Source organism: Pyrus communis, chromosome 17 (genome assembly GCF_041283825.1).
Source record: "Pyrus communis isolate YQ-2024b chromosome 17, ASM4128382v1, whole genome shotgun sequence".
In the NCBI taxonomy this organism is placed as follows: domain Eukaryota; kingdom Viridiplantae; phylum Streptophyta; class Magnoliopsida; order Rosales; family Rosaceae; genus Pyrus; species Pyrus communis.
The window spans coordinates 13,707,432-13,731,840 of NC_142581.1; the positions used below are offsets into that span (position 1 = coordinate 13,707,432).

At 37.2% G+C, this 24,409-nt stretch overlaps 2 protein-coding genes across 2 annotated transcripts; one reads left to right on the top strand and one right to left on the bottom strand.

The window, feature by feature from the left end:
* The first annotated feature begins 6,819 nt into the window (after positions 1 to 6,819).
* LOC137708618 (FT-interacting protein 7-like) lies at positions 6,820 to 9,873 on the top strand. The gene has a single exon (XM_068447737.2). The coding sequence runs from the start codon at positions 7,062 to 7,064 to the stop codon at positions 9,816 to 9,818; it is 2,757 nt and encodes a 918-aa protein (XP_068303838.2). The 5' UTR covers positions 6,820 to 7,061; the 3' UTR covers positions 9,819 to 9,873.
* A 2,333-nt stretch (positions 9,874 to 12,206) lies between these two features.
* LOC137708591 (uncharacterized) lies at positions 12,207 to 14,873 on the bottom strand. The gene is made up of 2 exons (XM_068447704.2): positions 14,638 to 14,873; positions 12,207 to 14,521 (listed from the first exon to the last, which is right to left on the bottom strand). The coding sequence occupies exons 1-2, from the start codon at positions 14,648 to 14,650 to the stop codon at positions 12,402 to 12,404; spliced, it is 2,133 nt and encodes a 710-aa protein (XP_068303805.2). The 5' UTR covers positions 14,651 to 14,873; the 3' UTR covers positions 12,207 to 12,401.
* Between the last annotated feature and the right edge of the window lie 9,536 nt (positions 14,874 to 24,409).

The following is a 24,409-nucleotide window of genomic DNA, read 5'->3' on the forward strand; positions in this document are numbered from 1 at the left end:
GTCTTCTCTATGTGTTCTAGCCAGCGCTCTGCGCCCTCATGCCCCTCACTGCCCTTAAACTTATCCAACTTCAAATTGTACATAGTCTCCAGAGGAGTCCTCTGGGGAGGGCGCAACACAGACTGAAGGGCTGTAGCAAAAACTTCCCCCATTAAAGCCCTAAACTAGTAGAACACAACCAAACATGTTTTAAGGTCTAAAACTCACTAGATTATACCTGTGCAAACTCTCCAAAACCGGCCAACTTAGAACAGGACGATCCCGACGTCCAAATTTGTCCAACGAAGCACTCCGAGGCTCCTTGGGACCTCACGAACACAACTACAAGCTTCAAAAGTCCAAAAACACGCTAGAATAAGTTTGCATGAATAGTAACTAAAACGGACCTCGTCGAATCGACGTGAAAACGGCTACAACCTTACCTGAAAATGGTACCACTGGACTCCTCTCAACCTCACGATCACTACAGTACCCTTGGTTTCCTCGATCTGCTAGGATTTGGTGGGTTTGGTGTGTGTCCGTACGTTTTCAAAATGAAGAAGAAGGAATGGGGTTCTCGGGGGAAAGAAAGAGAGAGAAAGAGAGAGACAGTGAGAGACAGTGAGAGTGAGACAGTGTGTGTGTGTGTGGCCCTAAGCTTGCCAACACCACACAAAACAACCAAAAACATAACGAAAACAAACTAGGGGTAAAATTGTAATTTCACACGTGCGTTCCAAAAATCCCGGGACGGGATGTCACACATAGAATCTCCACAATCCAATGTGTATCTCCATCCACTTTTCTTAATTTTGTTTATGCATAAACGTTGATAGTGCCATCCATCTGTCATCCATCTTTATCTCCACCCACTTTTCTTGATTTTGTTTATGCATAAACGTCTAGGAGGTAGATTGTTTACTTTCCTGTTTGGGTGCCCTTTCCATCCCCTCTTATTTTGTATGATCACAGTTAAGTCACGTTAATATTTTATATTGATTTTTTTATCGAGATAATAAGACAAAAAGTAATAGGAATATAAAATGTTAACGTGACTTAACCGTGATCGCACAAATAGAAAAATATGTGAATGACACTCAAACAGGAGAGCAGACAATATGTCTCCAAACGTCTATAGTGCCATCCATCTGTCATCTACCTTTACAACATGGTTAGAGCAACTCCAGCGTTGTAGCCCTCCCCCCTGGCAGTACACTATTCAATCCACCTAATGAACAGTAACTGCCCTTAATGAACAGTAAGTAACCCTGGCAATAGAATTTGCATCTCCACCGTTACACTTCAATAGCCCTGGCAATAGGCAATAAAATATTAGTATTTTTTTTATTTATAAAATAATACAAAATAATTTTAATTATAATATCGGATAAGATTTTTAATCGTTCTCGTTGCGCCACGTGTCATTATCCGAAGTATTATTAAATAATACAAAATAATACAAAATAATACAATTATTGGTGATGGATTTCTGATAAGATTATTAACCAATCACATCGCGCTACGTGTCATAATCTGTTCACAATCTTTGAGGATAGATTTCCATCAGATTTTTAACGAATGACGGCATGCCACGTGTCATAATCTGTTCACAATCTTTGAGGATAGATTTCCATCAGATTTGTAACGAATGACGGCATGCCACGTGGCATTATGCACAACCTAATCCTTTCTGAATCCTCTATATAATCCACCATCCATCCTCACAAATCTCACACCAAAATTCTCAAGATCTCTATCATTATTCATAGTTTCTGCTTCCTTATTCACAAAAATCTGTATCATTATTCATAGTTTCTGTTTCTTTCTTTCAATGTCTTCTTCTTCTTCCTCAAGGATGATGTGGGAATTCAATCAGGAAGAGGAAGAATTGTTTAACGAATCAGAAGCAATGTTCAATTACCAGGGGGTAAGAAATGAAAGGGAAGAGGATGAGGAATGTCAAATGAGAGATGACGAAGTAAAAAGGAGCAAAGCCTCACATTCCCGTCGAGTCATCCAAACTGCGGCTCAGATCTGCAGGCCCAGCCGTTCCAGAAACCTTGATAGAAGCAGGCAACGACGAGGTATGGAACTCTTGGATGATTATTTTGTTCCTAATAGTGCATTCCCTGATACGTACTTGATACGTACTTTAGACGTCGTTTTAGAATGGAACGACATTTGTTCAACAAAATCATGATTGCTGTTTGCAACCATGATTCTTATTTTGTGCAAAAAAAAAAATGCTTTTGGTGCTATGGGTCTACTGCCTGAGCAAAAAATTACTGTTGCCTTGCGGATGCTTGCATATGGAGCATCTGTAGACCAAGTGGATGAGATAACGAGGATGGGGAAATCAACCATTCTTGAGTCCCTGATGAGGTTTTGCGGAGCAATCGAATCTATCTACACCGCTGAGTACCTCCGCAAACCTACACACATGGACTTGGAGCGGCTGTTGAAGAAGGCGGAGATGCGTGGCTTTCCTGGGATGATTGGAAGCATTGATTGTATGCACTCGACGTGGAAAAACTGTCCAAGTGCATGGCAAGGCGCTTACGGGGACAGAAAAAGAGCAAAAAGTATCATTCTGGAGGCGGTGGCATCTTTTGATACATGGATTTGGCACGCCTTTTTCGGGGTCCCGGGAGCTCAAAATGACATCAACGTCCTTGCCCAATCCCTAGTGTTCAACGATGTCCTGCAAGGAAAGGCACCAAAAGTTACGTATGAGGTCAACGGACGTATGTACGACGGGCCATACTACCTAGCTGACGGCATCTACCAGCGCTGGTCAACATTTGTCAAAACAGTGCCACGTCCGTGGAGTGCAAAGGAAAAACACTTTGCAAGCTGTCAAGAGGGGTGCAGGAAGGATGTGGAGCGTTGTTTCGGTATCCTCCAAGCTCGCTGGGCGATCGTCAGGGGTGCTGCCAGATTGTTTGATGTAGAGTCGCTTCGATCCATCATGATGACGTGCATCATTCTTCACAACATGATTGTGGAAGATGAGTACGATTATGAAGTTGTTGATGAATATGAGCCAGACCCGATGAACAATTCAAGAACACGTATATATTGTGCTCATGACGCCACCGATGAGCCCGTGCAACATGAGCCATTACAAAGGGATGGACGTTACAATGAAAGGCTCATTCAACGATATACTGCATTTCAAATGCCAGACATGCACAATGCCCCGACAAATTGACTTGATAGAGCACCAGTGGGCATTGAAACAAGCTGAAGATAATTAAGTTCATTTAGTGTGTTTTTTTGAATTTGGTATGTTTATGTTATTTTATTTGGTGTGTTTTATTATTTGGTATGTTTATGTAATTTTTTTATGTTTATGTTTATGTAATTCTTAGTATATGTAATTCTTAGTATGTTTATGTTTATGTTTATGTAATTTTTTTATGTTTATGTTTATGTAATTAGAACGATGGACTTTTAATTATTTTATACAAGGACTTTTAATTAGAACGATGGACTTTTAATTATTTTATACAAGGACTTTTAATTAGAACGATGGTCATGGTCATGGACTTTTAATTATTTTATACAAGGAGGTAGAGGGTTTGTTAATAACTTACCAAGGAGGCAGAGGGTTTGTTAATAATTTTCATGTCGTGAGGAAAGCAAGGAGGCAGAGGGTAATTCTTAGTATAAATAACTTACCAAATTAATTTGAATAAATATTCAAGAAATTGGAAACTACATAAATAATACAAACAATAAATAATAAATTACAACCCAAAGTGATTGGAAAATTATGGGCTCCGATTACAAAAAGTACTTTATTCATCATCACTTAACCAATTTGTGGTGCTAGGATGATCTCCTCTTGCGGTGCTAGAACCACCTTGGCTTGCTATTGTTTCTCTTGCACGCCTCCTTCGCACCACGTCCGCTTTCTCTGACTTCCAAAAAAATTTAGAATTTGGAGACTTCCCTTCTAAAGACATGTTCATAATCTCACGATCTTGTTGAGCCCGTCTTTCTTCTCTAACATGTTCCCTTTCTTGCCTAAGTAGCTCTCTTTCTCTCTCATTAGCATAAAATTCTCTCTCAACAGCTGCTGCTTTTGATGCCTCTCTAGCCTTATCAGCCTCATCTTTCGCCAGTTCCCTCGCCAAAGTCAATTCACCTTGGCGAGTAAGTTCTTCCATGAACTTTGCATAATCGTTCTTCGAAGCACTCCCTTTTCTCTTTGAAGCCTTCTTACCTTGAGGCCTAATTGGAAAACGGGTCGAACCCGACGCTTGTTCAGGGAGGGGCGTTTCGGGCACTTCTTCTGCATCATCTTCATGAACATGATCGGGTGTAGAGTGTAGAGGGGTGCTGTTCATGTGCACTTCTGGACCGACTGGCACAACTCTAAATTTAGGACAATCTTTGACAATATTCCAACATTCCCACCGGTTGAATGATTTATTTTTGCTTTTGGTTTTGGCAGCGTACCAAGCTTGTGCTTGAAGTTCCTACACAATAAAAATAAGTAACAAATAAATAATTATAATGAAAATAAGTAACAAATAAATAATACAAACAACATAATTATGATGTAAGTCGGTAACAAATAAATAATACAAACCATAAATAATAAATTATGTAGGTAACAAATAAATAATACAAATAATAAATAATAAATAACAAATAAATAATACAAACAATAAATAATAAATTATGACGGTAACAAATAAATAATACAAACAATAAATAATAAATTTTGTACGTAACAAATAAATAATACAAACAATAAATAATAAATTATGTACGTAACAAATAAATAATACAAACAAATAATTATAATGTAAATTTGGGTATCAAATAAATAATATATTGTTACCTGATCCGAGTAATTTTCCCCACTTCGAATATTACTACTAGCTTGTGCCAAGGCGTCTCTCCACGTACTAAACGATTGGCTAAGTAATTTCCAACGATTGGACATCGATTCTTTGGTTCTTTTCCCACCAATTTTCTCAAGAAAATTGGTATGAATAAGACTCCACATTTCTCGCAACTGCATCTCATTACCCGTAAGGGAACTATGAGTAACTTCAACCCAGCTAGTACACAACGCAACATCTTCAATAAGCGACCAATTCGTACCTGCACCAGTGGTCATTTTGTTGAAAAAAAATGGATTCAAAATTTGAGACAAAGAAAGGAATGTGATTGAAAGTAGTTGAGAAAATATGAAATTGTTGTGTAAGGTAGATGATAATGAGAAGGTATTTATAGAAAAGTAAAAACAATTTTTTTTACAATTTTTTTCAGATTTTTCAGATATTTTTTTTATTTTTTTTGAATTTTTTACAATTTTTTTTAAATTTTTATTCAATTAATTAATCTCTGCCGTTGGATATAAAAAAATTTGAATTCCAACACTCCAGATTGTGCCACGTGTCACAACGGTAACTTTTCAGATTTTTAAAACTATTTTTTCATTTATTTTTTAATTTATAAAGCATTTTAATATCCACCGTTGATCTCAGATCGAACGGTGGATATTAAATCTGACTTAATTTTTTTTTTTTTACCGTTGAGATCGAACGGTCCACATTAAGTGACCGTTAGGATCTAACGCACCGTGGGAAGCCACGTGGCTTCCCAACGGTAACTGACGGATTCTGTTTTTTCTGATTTTTGTGTCGGCGACGCGCGGGTGGGGTGCACGCGCCTGACACAAAAAAATTTAAATAATGCGCTAACGCCACCCTGGCGTCAGCCTTACGTCACCCCCACCTCGGGCTCAAGGGCTGGCAATCCCCCACGGGCCCGGAGCTCGGGCCTCCCCTTCCATCGGGCTGGGCTACGCTGGACCTCATCCCCTGGCCCTCGGGCCCTTGGTTTCTCCCCTGTCCCCCGAGCAAAACCCAACGCTGGGATTGCTCTTATGCTTTTCTTTGTTTATGCATTTAACATTGTTTGTAAATTTTCAGCTACCTTTGTGGCACAAATAGGAGGGGATGAAAAAACGATCATCGTCGAATCTTTTTTCTAAGGATCCTGAGAATTCTGTGATTATGATCGTTTATTGTACATCGTGCGATTAATTTTCGTTAATTATTATTTATATTTAATTTTAAATTTTAAATTATTTTTAACCACACAATGTACAATCATGATCATAGGATTTCCACAATCCAATGTGCATCTCCACTCTTGATTTTGTTTATGCATAAACGTCTATAGTGCCATCCAGCTGTCATCCACCTTTATCTCCACTCACTTTTATTGACTTTGTTTATGCACACTTTTCTTTGCCATCCTGTTTATGCATTTAACATTGTCTGTAAATTTTCAGCTACCATTTTGGTGCCATCCTGTTTATGCATTTAACATTGTCTGTAAATTTTCAGCTAACCTATTGGTGCCATCCATCGGTCATCCACCACTTTTCTTGACTTTGTTTATGCATTTAACATTGTCTGTAAATTTTCAGCTACCATTTTGGTGCCATCCATCCGTCATCCCCCACTTTTCTTGACTTTGTTTATGCACACTTTTCTTTGCCAATGCATTTAACATTATCTGTAAATTTTCAGCTACCATTTTGGTGCCATCCTGTTTATGCATTTAACATTGTCTGTAAATTTTCATCCATCTGTCATCCACCACTTTTCTTGACTTTGTTTATGCACACTTTTCTTTGTTTATGCATTTAACATTGTCTGTAAATTTTCAGCTACCATTTTGGAGCCATCCATCTGTCATCCACCACTTTTCTTGACTTTGTTTATGCACACTTTTCTTTGTCTATGCATTTAACGTTGTCTGTAAATTTTCAGCTACCATTTTGGTGCCATCCTGTTTATGCATTTAACATTGTCTGTCTGTAAATTTTCAGCTGCCATTTTGGTGCCATCCTGTTTATGCATTTAACATTGTCTGTAAATTTTCAGCTGCCATTTTGGTGCCATCCATCTGTCATCCACCACTTTTCTTGACTTTGTTTATGCACACTTTTCTTTGTTTATGCATTTAACATTGTCTGTAAATTTTCAGTGACCTTTTTGGTTCTATCCCTCTCTGGTACCTATTGCTATTCTTCGTTGAATTCGAACCCAGGAATGAGTAACCTCAAGTTAGCGGTGGAGGTTGTGAGTGCCCATAACCTTATGCCGAGACATGGACAAGGCACAACCAGTGCTTATGTGGAGTTCCTGTTCGATGGTCAGAGTGACCGAACCAGCACAAAGGTAAATCCTGTTTGGAATGAAACCATCTTCTTTGATGTCTCCGATCCAAACCGCCTGCGTGACCTCGTTGTTGAGGCCAATGTTTTCCACAATGGAAATGCCAACTCCACAACTTTCCTTGGAAAGGTTTGTTTGCCTGGGACATTATTCGTTCCATGCCCTGCTGCTGTTGTTTCGCGCCACCCTCTTAAAAAAAGAGGTATTTTCTGTTTCTCCCGCGTGAAAAGAGAGCTTGTTCTAAAAGCTTTTCTCACTGGTGATCATTATCTTGCAAACCCAAATCAATCGCAGCCATCGGTGAACCATGAGGCGCAGTCTGAATCCCATGAGCCTCCTAAAGTAATGCGTTTACCTCAACCGTCTGATTATCAGCCTGAAGAGACAAGTCCTTACTTGGGAGGGGGGCAGGTTGTTCGTGGGCGATTTGTGCGTGGAGACAGTCCAGTCATCAGCACCCATGAGCTTGTCGAAACAATGCATTACCTGTTTGTACGCGTTGTGAAGGCCCTCGACCTTTCTTGCCGTGACACATATGTGGAAGTGAAAGTTGGCAACTACAAAGAAATTACAAGAAATTTGGAGAGAAAGCAGAACCCTGAATGGAATGAGGTGTTTGCGTTTCCAAAGGAAAATCTGCAGCCATCTGAATTGGATGTTGTGGTCAAAGACCAGGAACTTGTAGATGGTGACTTTGTTGGGTCTGTGCGGTTTGCTCTCAATGAAGTTCGGACCCGAGTTCCACCTGATAGTCCAGTGCCTCCGGGAAGGCGTCCGGTAGTAGACAAGGATGGGAAGAAGAAAGGGGAACTCATGCTTGCTGTATGGTATGGCACTCAAGCTGATGAAGCTTTTCCAAATGCCTGGTATTCCGATGTAATTCTTCCTGCTGATACGTCTTCAGCTGCTTATACACATGTCCGCTCAAAAGTTTACCCTTCACCAAGATTATGGTATGTACGGGTAAACGTGATTGAGGCACGGGACTTGGTTGTACCTGACACATCTCGAATCCCAGTTGCATACGCAAGTATACAAATCGGTCATCAGTGTTTAAAGACAAAAGAAGTTCAATCTTTGAACCCAATGTGGAACGAGGAACTTATGTTTGTCACTGCCGAACCCTTTGATGATCAACATCTGATCGTTTCTGTTGAAGATCATGTATGTCCAGAGGAGACATTAGGAAGAGTTTCCATAGCATTGAACTCCGTTGAGAGGTGCGGTGAATCTGCCGATGATGATCAAATTATCTGTGGGCAGTGGTTTAACCTTGACATGTCTCTGTCAAATGTCATGGAGAGAGATATTGATCATAAGTTTTCCAGGAGAATCCATCTCCATGTTTGTCTAGATGGAGGGTACCATTTACTTGATGATTCTTCTAACTATTGCAACGACCTGCAGCAGCCTGTTGGTGTCTTAAAGCTCGGAGTTCTAAATGCCAAAAACCTAATGCCAATGAAAACAGAGACTGGGAAGGCTACAACTGACTCGTATTGTGTAGCGAAGTATGGCGACAAATGGGTTCGTACTCGAACCATAACTAACAGCACAAGTCCAAAATACAATGAGCCGTACACTTGGGAGGTATATGATCCTGTCTCATTTCTCACAGTGGGGGTTTTTAATAACGGGCAGATTGGCAATTCAAGTGGGAAAAAAGATAAAGAAATTGGCAAGGTCCGGATTCGAATCTCTACCCTCGAATCAGACCGCTTGTACACATACTCTTATCCGTTGCTATCCGTTTCTTCTTCTGGTGTCAAGAAGACTGGCGAATTACATCTTGCAATAAGATATTCATGCATATCATTTGTGAATCTAATGTTGATTTACTCTCAACCTATTTCGGTAAAGATACAGCCAGGCACATTGAGGGACCAAGCTGTATTGGTGGTGGCAGATAGGCTTGCTCAGGTAGAACCACCTCTTGGGAAGGAAGTAGTTGAATACATGTACTCTGATGCTGCAGATGTTCATGCTTGGAGCATGAGGCGCAGCAAGGCAAACTTTTTCAGAATGATGTCTGTTTTATCACCGTTCATTTCTGTTCGGAAATGGTTTGAAGAAGTATGTGCATGGAGAAGTCTCATTATAACAGTGCTAGTACATGTCCTGTTTGTGATGCTGGTGTGCACTCCGAAACTTACTTTGTCAACTGTTTTCCTATACACGATCGTAATAGGGATTTGGAACTTCCGGGACCGCCAAAGACACCCTCCCCATGTGGACACAAGGCTCTCCCATGCAGACGCTGCGCACCCTGATGAGCTTGATGAAGAATTTGACACATTTCCAACTTCACAAAAAATTGATATAATTAGGATGAGGTACGACCGCTTGAGGGGTATTGCCGGAAGGTTTCAAACGGTGGTGGGGGATGTTGCAATGATAGGGGAGAAGATTCAGGAACTTTGCAGTTGGCGGGATCCTCGCGCCACTTTTATATTCATCACATTCTGTCTTTTTGTTGCTATTGTGTTGTTTGTGACACCTTTGAAGGCTGTAGTTATTGTTGCTGGGTTTTACTTAATGAGGCACCCAAGGTTCCGGCGTAGGCAACAAATGCCATCAGTCCTGGCTAACTTCTACAGAAGGTTGCCCACGAAGGAGGGCTATATTTTATAAATGCCCCATTATTCACTTATTTAGATTTGTTAAAGTGAGTACCTTTGAATTTTCATGGCACTACTTCTTGAACTTTCGCTGTATGCATGCCGCTTGAAAAATTCAAGCATACGGCTATCGTAGCCCTCGCACAGGGCAGACTTCAAAAGTGAGTGCTGCCGTATGCGACAGCCCGTATACAAGAAGTTTTGCTACTAGTTTTGTATTCTGCATTTGGTTTTGTGGCCTATTTGATTCCAATGCCCAAATTATTGGTTTGGAAAACCATCACCTTGGAATTCTCATTTCATGTCTGTCTCTGACTAACAAGAGTAAAATCCAAATCTAGTGGAATCTAATTGGGGTAGAGATTAATAATTGCATCTGCACATTTTAAGAAGGGTGCTTTAGATTTAGCCCCTTACAACCGTTGAACTCTAGACATAAACCCACCTATATTAAAACATCTAAATAAAACCCAAATTTTGAATTTGATGTCATGTAAGATAAAAGATGTCCATACATTTAAATTTATTTACAACATCATGCCACCAACATTAATATGGCTATTACGGTTTTTTTGTAGACTTTTAATTTATTGTCTTTTGTTTGTCAACAACATTCAATTAATTCAAGTTTTTTTTGCTTTTAATTTAAAAAAACAAAAAAAGAAGAAGTTCTTTTCTTCTTTTATGTGAAATCGCCTTATCCAAATCTAATTAGTTCAATATACATTCTATTGAAAAAGTAGATACATTAACTTGTGAAAATAAAAAAATAAAAAAAAGGTAAAAATAAACTTGTAGATACATTGTTTCTTGTAAAAACTAAAAAATAGTTACATTATTTTCATAAAAAAAAATAAACAATGTGTAATTTTTTTTTAAATTACACAGTAGGTACACAATTTTCATAAAAATTAAATAATAGGTACTTTATTTTTGGAAAAAAAAAAAAAAAACTAGTAGAAACATTGTTTCTTTTAAAAATTAAACAATGAATTTATAAGGTAAATTAGTTTTTATGTATTTTGCATGTATGGGTTTGTTATTATGTAGGTAAATTATTTTTCATGTATTTTACATATACTGGGTATATTATTTTTCTTTTTTTAAGCAATCTAATATTTTAAAATTTTAATAGTAGGTGCACTATTTGAATCAAATGTTTTTTTTTTTTTTTTTGCAGGTAAATTATTTTGCATGAATTTTGCGTATATCAAGCATTTATAGATATATATATATATATATATATATATATATATGTGTATGTGTGTGTGAAATAATTTACCTACATTAATCTGTAAAATATAATTTTATTGAATTAATTAAGCAATAAAGCTTGTATAATAACATATATTAGACATGTTTTATGTTATTATATATTAGGCAATGAATTTGTAACATTTTTTTTTTTTTTTTTGTAAAATCATTAATTCTCTCTTACCATCTATCCACATGGCATTAATTATGTACATCAAACATTCAAATAAGGTTTATAAAAATAAAAAAAAAATTCAAATAGGGGTATTTTAGGCATCCAAAATTTTTTAATGTGTGAAGTTAAACATAATTAATGAATTTGCTGATGTGGAATCTAGTTAATGGGTTTTATTCAAGAAAAAAACTTATATCGGGTTTTAGGTAGAGAAAATTAAGTTTTAGGGGCTAAAGTTATATTTTCAGTTTTAATAATGTAGCATTTGGTTCTTTGAACCAAAGATAAGGTGGGACAATGAAAATGATGGAGGAGGAGCGTTATCCTGTGAAAACAAGAATTCAAAACCAAATTGAATGCTTTTAGGTGGAATGGTTTTGTGAATGCTTTTAGGTGGAATAGTCGTGTGGTTGATCAAATAGTAAGTCTTGTCTTTATATTACAATTCTTATGCGGGTTCGTCTCATATTCTAGTTGTGTCTTATTTACTTTATATGCTACTATATATATATATTGTCTATTTTACAACACATTAATGCTATTTACACATGAGCTTGGGTCGGTTCGGTCCTGCCCCACTTTCAAATTGTTAATCAAATTGAATAACGTTATGCGGTTCAATAAAATAGACTGGAACTGAACTGAACCATTCAATGTTGGTTTTGTCCACTTCAAAAAAGCATATTTTTTTTATAAAAACCAAACCAAATCGAAAGATTTACTATGATCTAATCGGTTTTTCATTGGCCGGCTTTTATGCCCACCCCTAGACAAGTAATTTGAGTCAGTAACTTGGAGTTTGATGTTGTAGTTGTAGGGTAAGCCATGATCTTGCAAGAACTACAAGGACAACTGTTTTCTCATAACTGCAAACTGTCTATTTACCAAGTAATTTTTATACCTGGCGAGTCCTCTTGCTTTTAGTTACAATCCAGTTATGAATCGTTACTACATAAGTGAAGTCCGATATGATTTATAAGAAATTCTCAATGTAGAACGTTCGTTATTTATCAATATGTTCAGGGGCAATAATGATATCAGCACATTAACAAAGCAATAATAAAAATCCGTTCTGTAGTCGGACTATAAGATTTACAATCTGAAAAGCATAACACTGTTAGAACATCTTGAAAATGGATCATTCTTTCTAGTGAGTAACACTTAAATTCACTCCACAATCAACTTTGCCCTAACATGGCCCTCTGAAATTTGAAACTGTTCAGTTAAACCAAGATGTGCCATAAGAAGCCAGATATGAGTGAGCAGCTCTCCTCCTCGCCTGAGCTGCTGAGCATGATCTCTCCACCGGCACTGATTGGCCGCGAAAGAGAGCATTTCCACCCACACATGACTTATAAACTCCCATTTTTTCTCATTGCTCTCCCAATGTCCCTTATCCTCAAGGGACTGCAGAGCTTTAGCGAGCCTGCATGCATCAAATAGAACCGACTTGCTTCTATCTCCCTTCACTTTCGATGGAAGGATGTCTGTGCTCACTTTGAGCAGCATCGTGCAGGCCTTTTCTGCATCCTTTATGGATTTTCTTTCGGCGATAAACTCCTTAGCCTCGGCACAGGTGTCTCTAAACCTAATCTGTCCAATCCCATTTGGCAGCATGAAGGGGCACATCACCAAAAGATACAACATATAGTTTGATAACACCCTGCTGTCCAATCCCATTTCGCGGTTTCTGTTCAGATCAGAATAGTAACATAGATCTGTCGCAATATGCCAAAGAATGATGCTTTGATCAAATTCGGCCCCATTAATTGTCCAGCCAAGTTCATCTAGACATTTTTCTTTCTCAAGCACCCTGTTGCCCCTTCGAGCACATAGTTCTTTCAGTCTGCTGGCCTCGAAATTAGAAGCAGTCTCCGACTTGTCAAGCAGCTGCCTAAATATCAATTTCTTCAAATCTTTGGAAACATCCTTCAAGTCTGTGTATCGATACTTCTCTAGCAACCGATTTATAAACAAGTCCTCGTTGATGAAAATGCACTTTGCTGGCCTTTCTTTGAGACAAAATGTTATGAGGTTGTATTGTGCCAAGGTATTAGACCACCTCTTGTCTTTTATCCAAGGGATTGATGAAGCCGCTCTGTGCAAGAGATCTACAGCCGTGTTTTTGTGCTTGCTCAGCCACAGCCGGGTCCAGTCCGACGAAAGCATTACGACAACTGCATAAAATTCTAAGACAATAGCTCCAACCAACAATATGTATGTGATAATTACATCCACTTTCATGTATTCTTGCTTCTCCGTGATCAACAAGAAGGCTAGGAACACACAAACTGTGAAAGAAAGAGTAATACAACGGAGAATTCCACCAACACCAGAATAAACCAGAAGTGATTTAGTATAAAACAGATCATACATGAACCCTAGCTCGAACTCAATAACCTCGAGAGCTTGCTCGAACTCAATAACCTCGAGAGCTTCCTCAGAGGTTTTATGTTTGAAGAACGATTGGCTGTTTTCTATGTCGTGGAAGGTGAGGATGAGATCGGCACACAGCCGCTTGAAAGTTTCAAACAAAATATAAGCTTTGCTTAAAACTGCAGCATCTTGGGCGCTACTAGATTCATCAGCTCGAACAGCATAGGAATGATCTGGGGGAGCTTCAATGAATGTTTTCGGTTCAACCCTAAACCCCTCCGCTTTCTTTGAGCTGTATTCTTCCATGTATCTAGCATAATTCGGACCTGCGTCCGGAGGAGGGAGCATAGACTCTCGAAAATGCTCAGTACTTGCAGACCTCAAAACCCAAGTCCTCTCCCCAAATTTTATAATCCCAACTACGAAAACGGGAATTGCCAAAAAATTCAACACTTCACTAGACCATGCTCTTATAAACACATACAAAGCTACAATCACCTGGACAACTAACCCAAGCAAGTGCCTAAGCCACAACTCATTATCCTCCAACGAGTAAGCAGTAATCGTATCTGGACCGCCCAGATGCAATAGAAGAAATGGTGCCCAGAATGCTGTTATAACAAAGTTAGGGTTTACAGAATCACCTTCGGAGTCTTCCTGGTTGCTGGAGAGAATCCCAAGTGAGACGGTTGCAACAGAGTCAGCTGACAAGTAAGCGAGCCAGAGGACAATTCGGAGTATGTTGCTGGTTGAATGCTTTCTCCAGTTGCCGATCAGGATGAGGATGGTTTGCAAGGCAAGGCTGATTAGAACCATGGCTCGAAGCTGCCACTCGTTCCAGATTTCTCTCACGCTTTCAGGGAAAATTTGCATTGCCTTCCTGTTCTGTGTGAAGATCAAACTGCTTACAACTGCAGGAATGGATATTTTTATTTTATTTTTGGAAAACATCAAATTGTATCAGTATATGTTTCATACTTGCATAATTCATTGTACATAAAAGGAAGAACTGAACTGGTAATCTCACCTGTGAGTAACATGATTGATCTGTTTTCTTAAGGACTTGATCCTTGTGCTTATTTAAAGTTTCCAGTACTGCTAGCCTATAGGTAGTAGGTGCCTAGAAACAGAGTGAGTAAAAGAGTTAAACAAAATGCCACTTGGGACTACAGTCTACTGGTATTCTTCTTCACTTGTAAGTGAGAGGTCTTATGTTTGATTCTCATCAAAAGAGAATTTGAACCACATTGTTGATAGTCCATTGTGAGGCTGAGCCTATCCCTCCCCCTTAATTTAATGTAGATAATATTGTTTGTTCAAAAAAAAAATTTGAGCCCATAATTTTGTGCTAATGCAGTGGAGGAGCAATTTTTTTTTTTAGCATCTAGAAGCACTTAGTGCCAACGCATATTTTACCAATAGAGAACTGTTGGATCGGAATTGAGTGCTTGTAGGTAGTCTAGAAAGATCAGTATAGAACAATTTTACCTACTTTGTAATTGGAGAAGATGCATGTAGGTACTCAAGAAAAATCAACGGAGGAGGGAGGGTGTTCTCTTCTTTTTGTTATAAAAAATTAAAGAGTGAGAATAACAAAACAGGCAAACCGAGTATCCAGTACTCATGATATTTTAATCATTAAATTTTGATTGTGGTATTGTTAAATAAAAATCTAAATGACTAAAACATTCAAACTTAAAAATAAAAATCTAAAACGATTAAAACACTCAAACTACTATGGAGCACCTAAGAAAATCATCAGCCATACCAGTCAGTCAGTCCAAAGTCATCCAACATAATGCGCTCAAAAGTCATACGCTCGGGCAGTGTCCTACCAGTTTTGGCATAATTTGACCCATTTTTTTTGGGAAAAAAAGAAGAAGAGAGAAGGCATGTATAAATTATTCTCTTTAATCATCTAGTTATTTGGGTGTAAAAACATGTGAAAGGAATGGAGAGTGCGCTAAAAGCCCACTATATGGAGAGAAGTTTAGGTGCCTATTTACTGCGTCGCATCTCCTACATTTTTTTCATTTTGACTTCACTTAAATATGAGCACAAACGCTCAATGTCGCCGAACTAGGGGAAAGAGGATTCGAAATTAGGTGTAGAATGTTAGGAGGATGGGTATTGATAGGGATCGAACTTGCATTAAAGTATATAGGTATTATTGCATTTTGTCATTGTGGTACAGTGCCATTTGCATTTTGCCCTGGATGTTATGTTCATATAGTTATGAATAGACCTAATAATTTTTTATACGACTTGTTAATACGACACAATAATGACACAAAAATAACAAGTTTCAGGTCAACACGATAACTAATCAGGTCGTTATCAGGTCACACGTTAAGAACCCGTTAATATTGGGTTCTTAACAGGTTTACAAGCAAGTAACCGTGGATAACCCGTTTCAACACGTTAAGAAAAAAGTTATTTTAATTAGGGTTCTTTAGATATAGATCTTTGCAACTCTTGTTTCCTAGGTAAAAAAACCCATCTAATTCTAAACATCCAAATAAAATCCAAATTTGAAAAAACTGCCAAATAGAAAAGTAATTGACCTATTATTACAAAATATTTACAACTTGTGCCACAATATTCAAATCAAATCAATAAATATTAGGGAGTTTTAACAAAAAGCCCACGGTATTGTTCACTTTAACGAAAATCCACATTTTTACACTAAAAAATCAATCCTGGTGCTATTCACTTTACTCTTTATTTTGTCCTTATAATTAAAACTCACAGTTTTCAAGCATTTTTCATTAGTTTTTCTTAAATATTATTACTTACCTTAATTATAAGGAACAAATAATTATTGCACATACTATTACCCCTAACATATATAAATTACACACACACACACACACACACACACATAAATACATTCAAAAGTATATCATACTACTAAAAGTTCAATATACATATAATTTACCTATATGTATATAGTACTACTATACGTTCAAATATATATATGCGTAGTACTAACATGTAACATCCCACATCGTCTAGGGGAGTAGATCATATAAACCTTATATGTATATTCTCATCTTTACCTAGCACGAGGCCTTTTGGGAGCTCACTGGCTTTGGGTTTCGTAGGAACTCCGAAGTTAAGCAAGTTCGCGCGAGAGCAATCCTAGGATGGGTGACCCCTTGGGAAGTTGCTCGTGAGTTCCCAAAAACAAAACCGTGAGGGCGTGGTCGTGGCCCAAAGCGGATAATATCGTGCTACGGTGGAGTCGAGCCCAGGATGTGGTGGGGTCGAGCCCAGGATGTTGTATGTTAAATATGTATTATTATTTTATATAAGTTACAAAAAATTAAATTTATATATTTATTTTTATCAAGATAGTTTCTTATTACAATTAGTGGAATAGATTTTACTTGACATGTTGTCCAAAATTCAAACAAGTAATATAGTATAGGCAAAAAGAAAGACTTTCAATTTTATAGTTAACGACCTAGCAAAGTTTTTCACTCCCTCTCATTCAGTCATACTCATAAATTTGTTATCCTCTTAAAAGTGAGATTAAAAAAAACTATAAAACACATTTAAAAACTATTAAGTAATTTAAAAATACCAAACACATTAAAAAAATTATAATAATTAATTTATAAGTGCGAAAAATGTGAAAAAAAAAAATGCAAACACTCGTGATAGCGTCGTCTACATTTTGAGTATGGGTACATCTAGAGGTGGGTTCAAAATACCCAAAAAAGGGGACTGAACACTGAATCGAAATCGAAAAATCGAAAATCGAAAAAAAAAAAAAAAAAAAAACTGAACCGAAAAAGAAAAAATCGAACCAAACCAAACCCAATCCGTTTACACTCTACGAATGTATGCCCATGATGCTTCTTTTGTGAAACTTTGTTACCAAGTTTGAAATTGACCTAGGGCTTTTTTTAGGAGCATACTTGGTTCAATTAGGGAATATATTTGATTGGTTATAGAGGAAGATTTTGGAAGGCTTTCGAACTTGGAAAAGCTCCTCTATTTGTTTGCTTTTTGAATGGATACATTGATCATTTTTTCTTTGCAATTGAGGTTGTTGATAAAATATGATTGGTTTATATGATTGACATGCCCCGACCCCGATATCCCTAAATACCAGGATCGGCACGTGCTGGCCGACACTTGAGGGTGACGAAGCCATTTTGAACATGCTTACCAATAAAAATATGTAATTAGAACAGATTAAAACAAAGAAAAATCGTGTTCAGAGAATACAACTACTCAAGAATAATAGGAAATAATTATTATGAAAAGGTACGAACAAAGAAATGATACTTATAATGAGAAGACTTGAGAATACCTATACTGTAGAGTCCTGATGCCGGGATCATGTGCCTTGATCCTAACTCCTGCGTGGGTGCAAAAACAGAAAAGGTGAATGGACCAAAGTTTATAACAATAATATTAATAATAGAAAAACCGTTTCCTTTATGAACATAGTAACCCCCTGTTTTGAAAACAGATATAATTCTACATATAGGTTTTATAAAAATCCTAGCATGGCGTGTAAAACATTTGTAAAACATCTATAAATCGTATCTGTGAAGTCCACAACTAGGGGTATCATAGTTGCCCAAAGGCAGTACCTGTCCATCACCCGAAGGTGAAGTTGAATAACCTGTCCATCACCTGTAGGTGAAGCTGAATCAAATAGCATAACATCCACACCAACACTAGTCGTGGCTAGTGAAGTTGTCCGACACTGCTTTCGGTAGTGAAGTTAGGGGTATATAATATATCATCTCTCACTCCTCATCATCTGTGTCCTATGGCCATAGACATCTATACCCGTGGTGTGCAGATGTGTCGTATGATAACCCACTAGATAAGTATTAAAAACATGTCTCTAAAAATCATATTAAATCCCAGAGTTCAAATGCTCAGCCTCGTGTCATAAATCCATGGCAATCATATTCATAAATCCAAGATATGTCACATTCCTAAAATCATAAAATAAATCATACTTGAAAACCATATAAAATCATATGCTCAAATCCCATAATTTATAACTCATATTCAAAAACCATAATATAAGTCATATTCAAAATTCATAAGGTTTCATATAGGAAAATCTAATAATTCATAACCTTTCATAAAATGTAAATGCGATAAAGCATAAATATCTCGTAAGCCGGAAATATAGAAATTCGTAAAGCATAATATAAAACATACTCAAATCATGAAATATGCAATGCATGCTAGGCTAATATTTTATAAAAAAATATAAGTTTAGAAGGGGTCCACTCACAAGTTTTCCATTGCCCGGAAGCCACTCAAACTATCGAGGATGATGTTTCTTTCTGCCAACGCGCCTAAACACAATTAGGGACCTTTTAATAAAACTCCACTAAAACGTTATAATTTGGGAAAACGGATGGAGGATTTGGATTCGGCACGTCGAGAAACCTAAGAGGGACTTCAGGTTTTTCCCCACTCACCGCCGTGCCTTGTTGCTGGCCACCCCGACTCGCCGGAAAATGGAACAACTCTAAAAATTCCCAAAGTTTACAGGAATGAAGATCTAAATGAGAGGAACAACTTTCATACTTGTGACTAAGGCTAATTTGGCTGGGAAAAGCCCCAATTTCCCTCAAACCCGCCGGAATCCTAGATTTGGGTGTGCTTTGATTCCACCTCCATACTTGCTTTGACGCCTCAAAAAACCCTTGGGCTTTGTTCTTGGAACCTAGAGAAGGCTAATGGTGGTGTGATAGGAGCATATTTATGCGACTTTGTTAGCTTATTTCCTTGCATTTAGTGAGTTAGTTTCTATTTATTATAGTGATTTAAGCTATTTTCGTGTGTTTGTATGCTCAATTCGCTAAAGTGGCAAGAAAAGGAAATTTGGAGCATTTTAGAGTAGTTTTGGGCTTGGAATGGATAACACATGCATGGAGTAGGGTGGATTGATGAATTTGAAGTTCAAGAAGGGCTAAGAATATGCTAAAGAGATGGAAGAATTAATTCAAGACAAAGAAGATTTGGAGCTTAACAAAGAAAGAAGGAAACATGAACCAAACTACCTTATTTTGTCTTAGCCAATCCTAATCCTACACTACTTCAGTTCCAGTTGCTAGAGGGATCCCTAATTATATTAGGACACCTAAATATATGATTCTAGAAGGCCTAATCCTAATTCTACAAGGGTGCCGCACCTATCCCTTCTAGAAGACCCTTCCTTGCCGTATCTCCTTTCCCTTTCTCTTTAGGATCCTGTCGCATCTCCTTTCCCTTTCCCTCTTGGATTCTGATTTTAATTAGCCTTTTTCCTTGAGGATTTGGAGTGCAAATCTTTCCCAAAATTAATTGAATAATGTCATGCCTTTCTTCCTTTATTTTGAGGTTTCTGCCGCATAAAAGGACACAACCACTCATCTATATCTGACAACAATTCATATAACCAATCCATCACACACCAGAACCTACTTTTAGAGAAAAACCTCTTTGTGCCGCAACCTTGCATGGAGAAAGATAAAGGAGACCCTTGGAGCCGTGCCCTGCCATTTAAAGTTGAATTGTTGGAATGTTCTTTGGTGTATTCTATCTTTTGTTTTCAATGTTTAATTTAAGTTATCTTTGTTTAAGTGCGAACATGAGGAGCTCAACTCGTTTTGGCTAGAGGAGAATTCAAAGCCATGAACATATATGTGATATGAATTGATTTCATCCAATTATTGTTTCGTAAAACATGAATGTGATTTACTTATCTGTTTAATTGATAATTTATTCTTGTATGTTGACTAAGGATGCATACTTAGTTTGCATGCATGAATTTGATGCTAAAATATAAGGGAATTTCACCTAATCGTTATGAACTTATATTTATAAGTAGTGGATGTCACTAGTCATGATTGTGTTAAGTAAATTCATGGCCGGAGTATCATGCTTTTCATAGTTATGAATGCCTTGTCAATGCTTATGATTTTCATAGAACTTAATGATCTTTGATATGTATCTCTATCATGCTGTTCATATAGAGAACTTGATAAGAATAATTTGATTGCGTCGCTGAGTCCAATTCAATGAAATTAGGAAAATCTGAGAGTTAATTTGTGCAGTTCACAATTAATTTGGGGCATTGTCGTTCATGGTTTGTTGGAATAATAATTGGAAATCGATTTGTATGCATATGTGTCATGTGTAGAGAAGGACCCTTTAGCTAGCCTATCACCCATCAATTCACCCAAATTCGTATCAATTTACTTTGTTTCTGTAACTTGTTTGTTTAAGTTTTAAATTTGTCAAAACCAATCCCCCTCTTTATATTTCATGTTTACTTGGTTAGAACCTGTTTAAATTTGTTTCTTTTAGTGTTTTGAGTCAAAGTTAAGTTAGAATTCGTCCAAAATCATTCTTAGTTTTTGTTTTGAGTCAATTTGCTTGTTTTGTGCTGTTTTGAGTCATTCTAGTTTGTTTTGAATTACTAGAGTCTAGTTTTCTGTTTTTGAGTCTAGTTTAGTGTTTTAGAGTTTAAAATTGAGAGATTAACATCCCTTCTAATCCCCGGCCTATAACGATCTCTACTTATTCATACTACAACTACATAAAAAAGGTTTAAGTTTGTGTTCTATTTTATATCACATCAAATTTTTGGCGCCGTTGCCAGGGATTAGCAAAATTGCTAATCCCCCTTTGTTTCTGTTTGTATCTTTTAGTTTTGGTTTCTAATTTTTGCTTTGTTTTGTTGATTTTAGGTACTAGTTTATGACTCGAAGTTCTCAACTTGTTCGTGCACATCTCTTGGAGTTTGACGACGATTTTGAGTGAACTTTGAGAAGAAAAAGGAGCCAAAACCTAATCCACCTAGTTCTAGCTCTGAATCTGAGTTTGACAAAGAAGAGGAAGAAGAACTCATGGGTGTGGATAATCGAACAATCAAGGAACTTTCGGCCTCGGGATTGGACAATGCCGTACCCCTATGCATTCAATATCCTAGGTTAGCTCAAGGCAAGACCGAGAAGTTCGAATTGAAGTCTAGTTTGTTGCATCATATTCCCAAATACCATGGGCTGTCCATGGAAGATCCAAACAAGCACTTAAAGGAATTGGAAGTGGTGTGTTCAAGCATGACCCCAATCACCGTAGATGGGAACATTTTGAAGATGAAAGTTTTTCCATTCTCTCTTTTGGAAAAGGCTAAGGATTGGTTATACGAATTGGCACCTGGAACCGTCACCTCTTGGGAAAGCATGAAGAGAGCATTCTTAGAAAAAAATTTCCAAACTTCGAGAGTCATTCTTTTGAGGAAGAAGATTAATGGAATTCAACAAAACCAAGGAGAATCATTTCCAGCATATTATGAGCGATTAAAGACTCTAGTTGGATCATGCCCTCAACATCAAATGAACGAAGAGCTTCTAATTCAATATTTCTACGAAGGACTTCTTCCAATTAAGAGACAAATGTTAGATGCCTCAGCAGGAGGTGCTTTGGTTGACAAAACACCAATTGATGCCAAGACCTTGATAGCCAATCGAGCCTTGAATGCGCAACAATACGAAGGAGTTGGACAAAGGGACACCCCACAGCAACAACAAGTGAATGAGGTAAGTGCAATTTCTGAAATTCAATCTCAATTGGCTAGTCTCACTGTTCTTGTGTCACAGGTTGTTTGATAGGAGCATATTTATGCTACTTAGTTAGCTTGTTTTCTTGCATTTACATAGCTAATTTCTACTTATTAGAGTGTTTTAAGCTATTTTCGTGTGCTTTCAGGTTCAAATGACAAAGTTGGCAAGAAAGTGCAATTTGGAGCAATTTAGAGCAATTTAGGGCTTAGAATGGATAGCATATGCATGGAGTAAGGTGGATGGATGAATTTGAAGTTCAAGAGAGGCTAGGAATGTGATTAACATCTGGAAGAATTAAATTGAACGCTTGGTGAAAATTAACTTGACACACAAATTAAACCCTATTGTTGACAATTGTAGTATATATGTAAGTAGGGATCGCTCTAGACCGGGGATTAACTAGGAATGCTAATCAACACAAATAAGACTTAAAAACACTAAACTAGACTCTATAGACCCAAAACTAACTCAAAACACTCAAAGTAGCAACAAACAATCAAGAATACTCAATTCTAGACCTAACAAGTGATTTTGATGAAAATAAGACTTAACTTGACTCAAAAGACTAAAAGAAAATAAATTTTGGCTCAAATAACAAGACTAAATGAAAGGGGGATTGTTTTTGACGAATTTAAAACTTAAAACAGAAACTTTGCATAAAACACTTTGTAAAAACGAATTTGGTGAATTAAAAGAGTGAAAGGCTAGTTAGAGGGTCCTTCTCCACACATAATGTATGCATACAAACCAATTTCCAGTTATTATTCCTTTAGACTATGAATGACAACGACCCAAATTAATTGCATCGCACAACTAACCATCAGATTTCCCTTATTTCATTGAATTGAATGAGTACGCATTACAATCAAATTATCTTTCTCAAGTTCTCTATATAAAACGCATACTAAAGATACATATCAAAAGTCATTAAGTTCTATGAAAATCATAAGCATTGACAAGGCATTCATCACTATGAAACGCATGAGACTTATGCCAAGGATTCACTTAACACAATTGTGACTAGCAACCTCCACTACTTAAATATAAGCAAATAACTATTATGTGAAACTCCCTTATATTCTAGCATCAAATTCATGCATGCAAATTAAGTGTCGACCTTCCACCAACATACATAAACAAGTTTTGATAACTTAGATAAGCAAATCACATTCAAGACTCAAGAAACAATAACTGGATGTAATCAATTCATATAAAACATATAATCACGGCTTCGAATTCACCTCTAACTAAAAAGAAATTAGTTCCACATGTTCGTCATAATTGAAAACCAAATTAAAATAAACATTGAACTAAAACTAAGGATAAAAAGAACCAAGAACGTCCCACTCGAATGGCATGCACGACACTCCCTTGGATGCCAGATTGCACAAGTCCTCTTCTCCTTCCTTCCTTGCTTGCGGCACTACGGTGATGTGGTGTGAATTATGGTGTTTGTTGGCTGAATGTATGAATGAATAAATGAGTGAATGGATGATTTGAATGATGCAGGAAACACTTATTTTTATAGGGCTAGGGAATAATTTCTGAAGGGAAAATGATTGCACAATCCTAGGAGGAAAGGGTTAATGCTTTCAGAAACCAAGGGGGAAAGGGATAAGGAATACACAGCAGAGATTGAGATTTCTAGAAGGGAATAGGTGCGGCACCTTTGTAGGAACAGATAGGGTGTTCTAGAACCATATATCTAGGTGTTCTAATGTGAAATTAAGTCCTCTTTGCACCTGGAATTAAGGTAGCAAAAGATTAGGATAGGATAAGATAAGATAAGGTTGGATAAGATAAGGTTTGATAATGTTCCTTATTTCTTGCTCTTTCCTTATCTTCTTTGTCTTTGAACTTGTTTCTCCAAATTTGAAGCATGTTCCTAGCCTCTCTTGACTTCAATTTTGTCCATCCACCTTGCTCCATATGCAAGTTATCCATTCCATGCCCAAAATTGCTCCAAATGGCTCCAAAATGCACTTTCTTGCCAACTTTACCATTAGGACCTACAAACACACAAAAATAGCTTAATGATCTTTGATATGTATCTCTATTATGCTGTTCATGTAGGGAACTATTGAAGAATAATTTGGTTGCCGATGCATTATCTATCCAATTCAATGAAATTAGGAAAATCTGAAGTTAATTTGTGCATTTCACGGTTAATTTGGGGCATTGTCATTCATGGTTTATAGGAATAATAAC

Excerpts from the sequence above, each read along its gene's own strand:
- LOC137708618 (XM_068447737.2), top strand. The coding sequence starts at position 7,062 with ATGAGTAACCTCAAGTTAGCGGTGGAGGTTGTGAGTGCCCATAACCTT.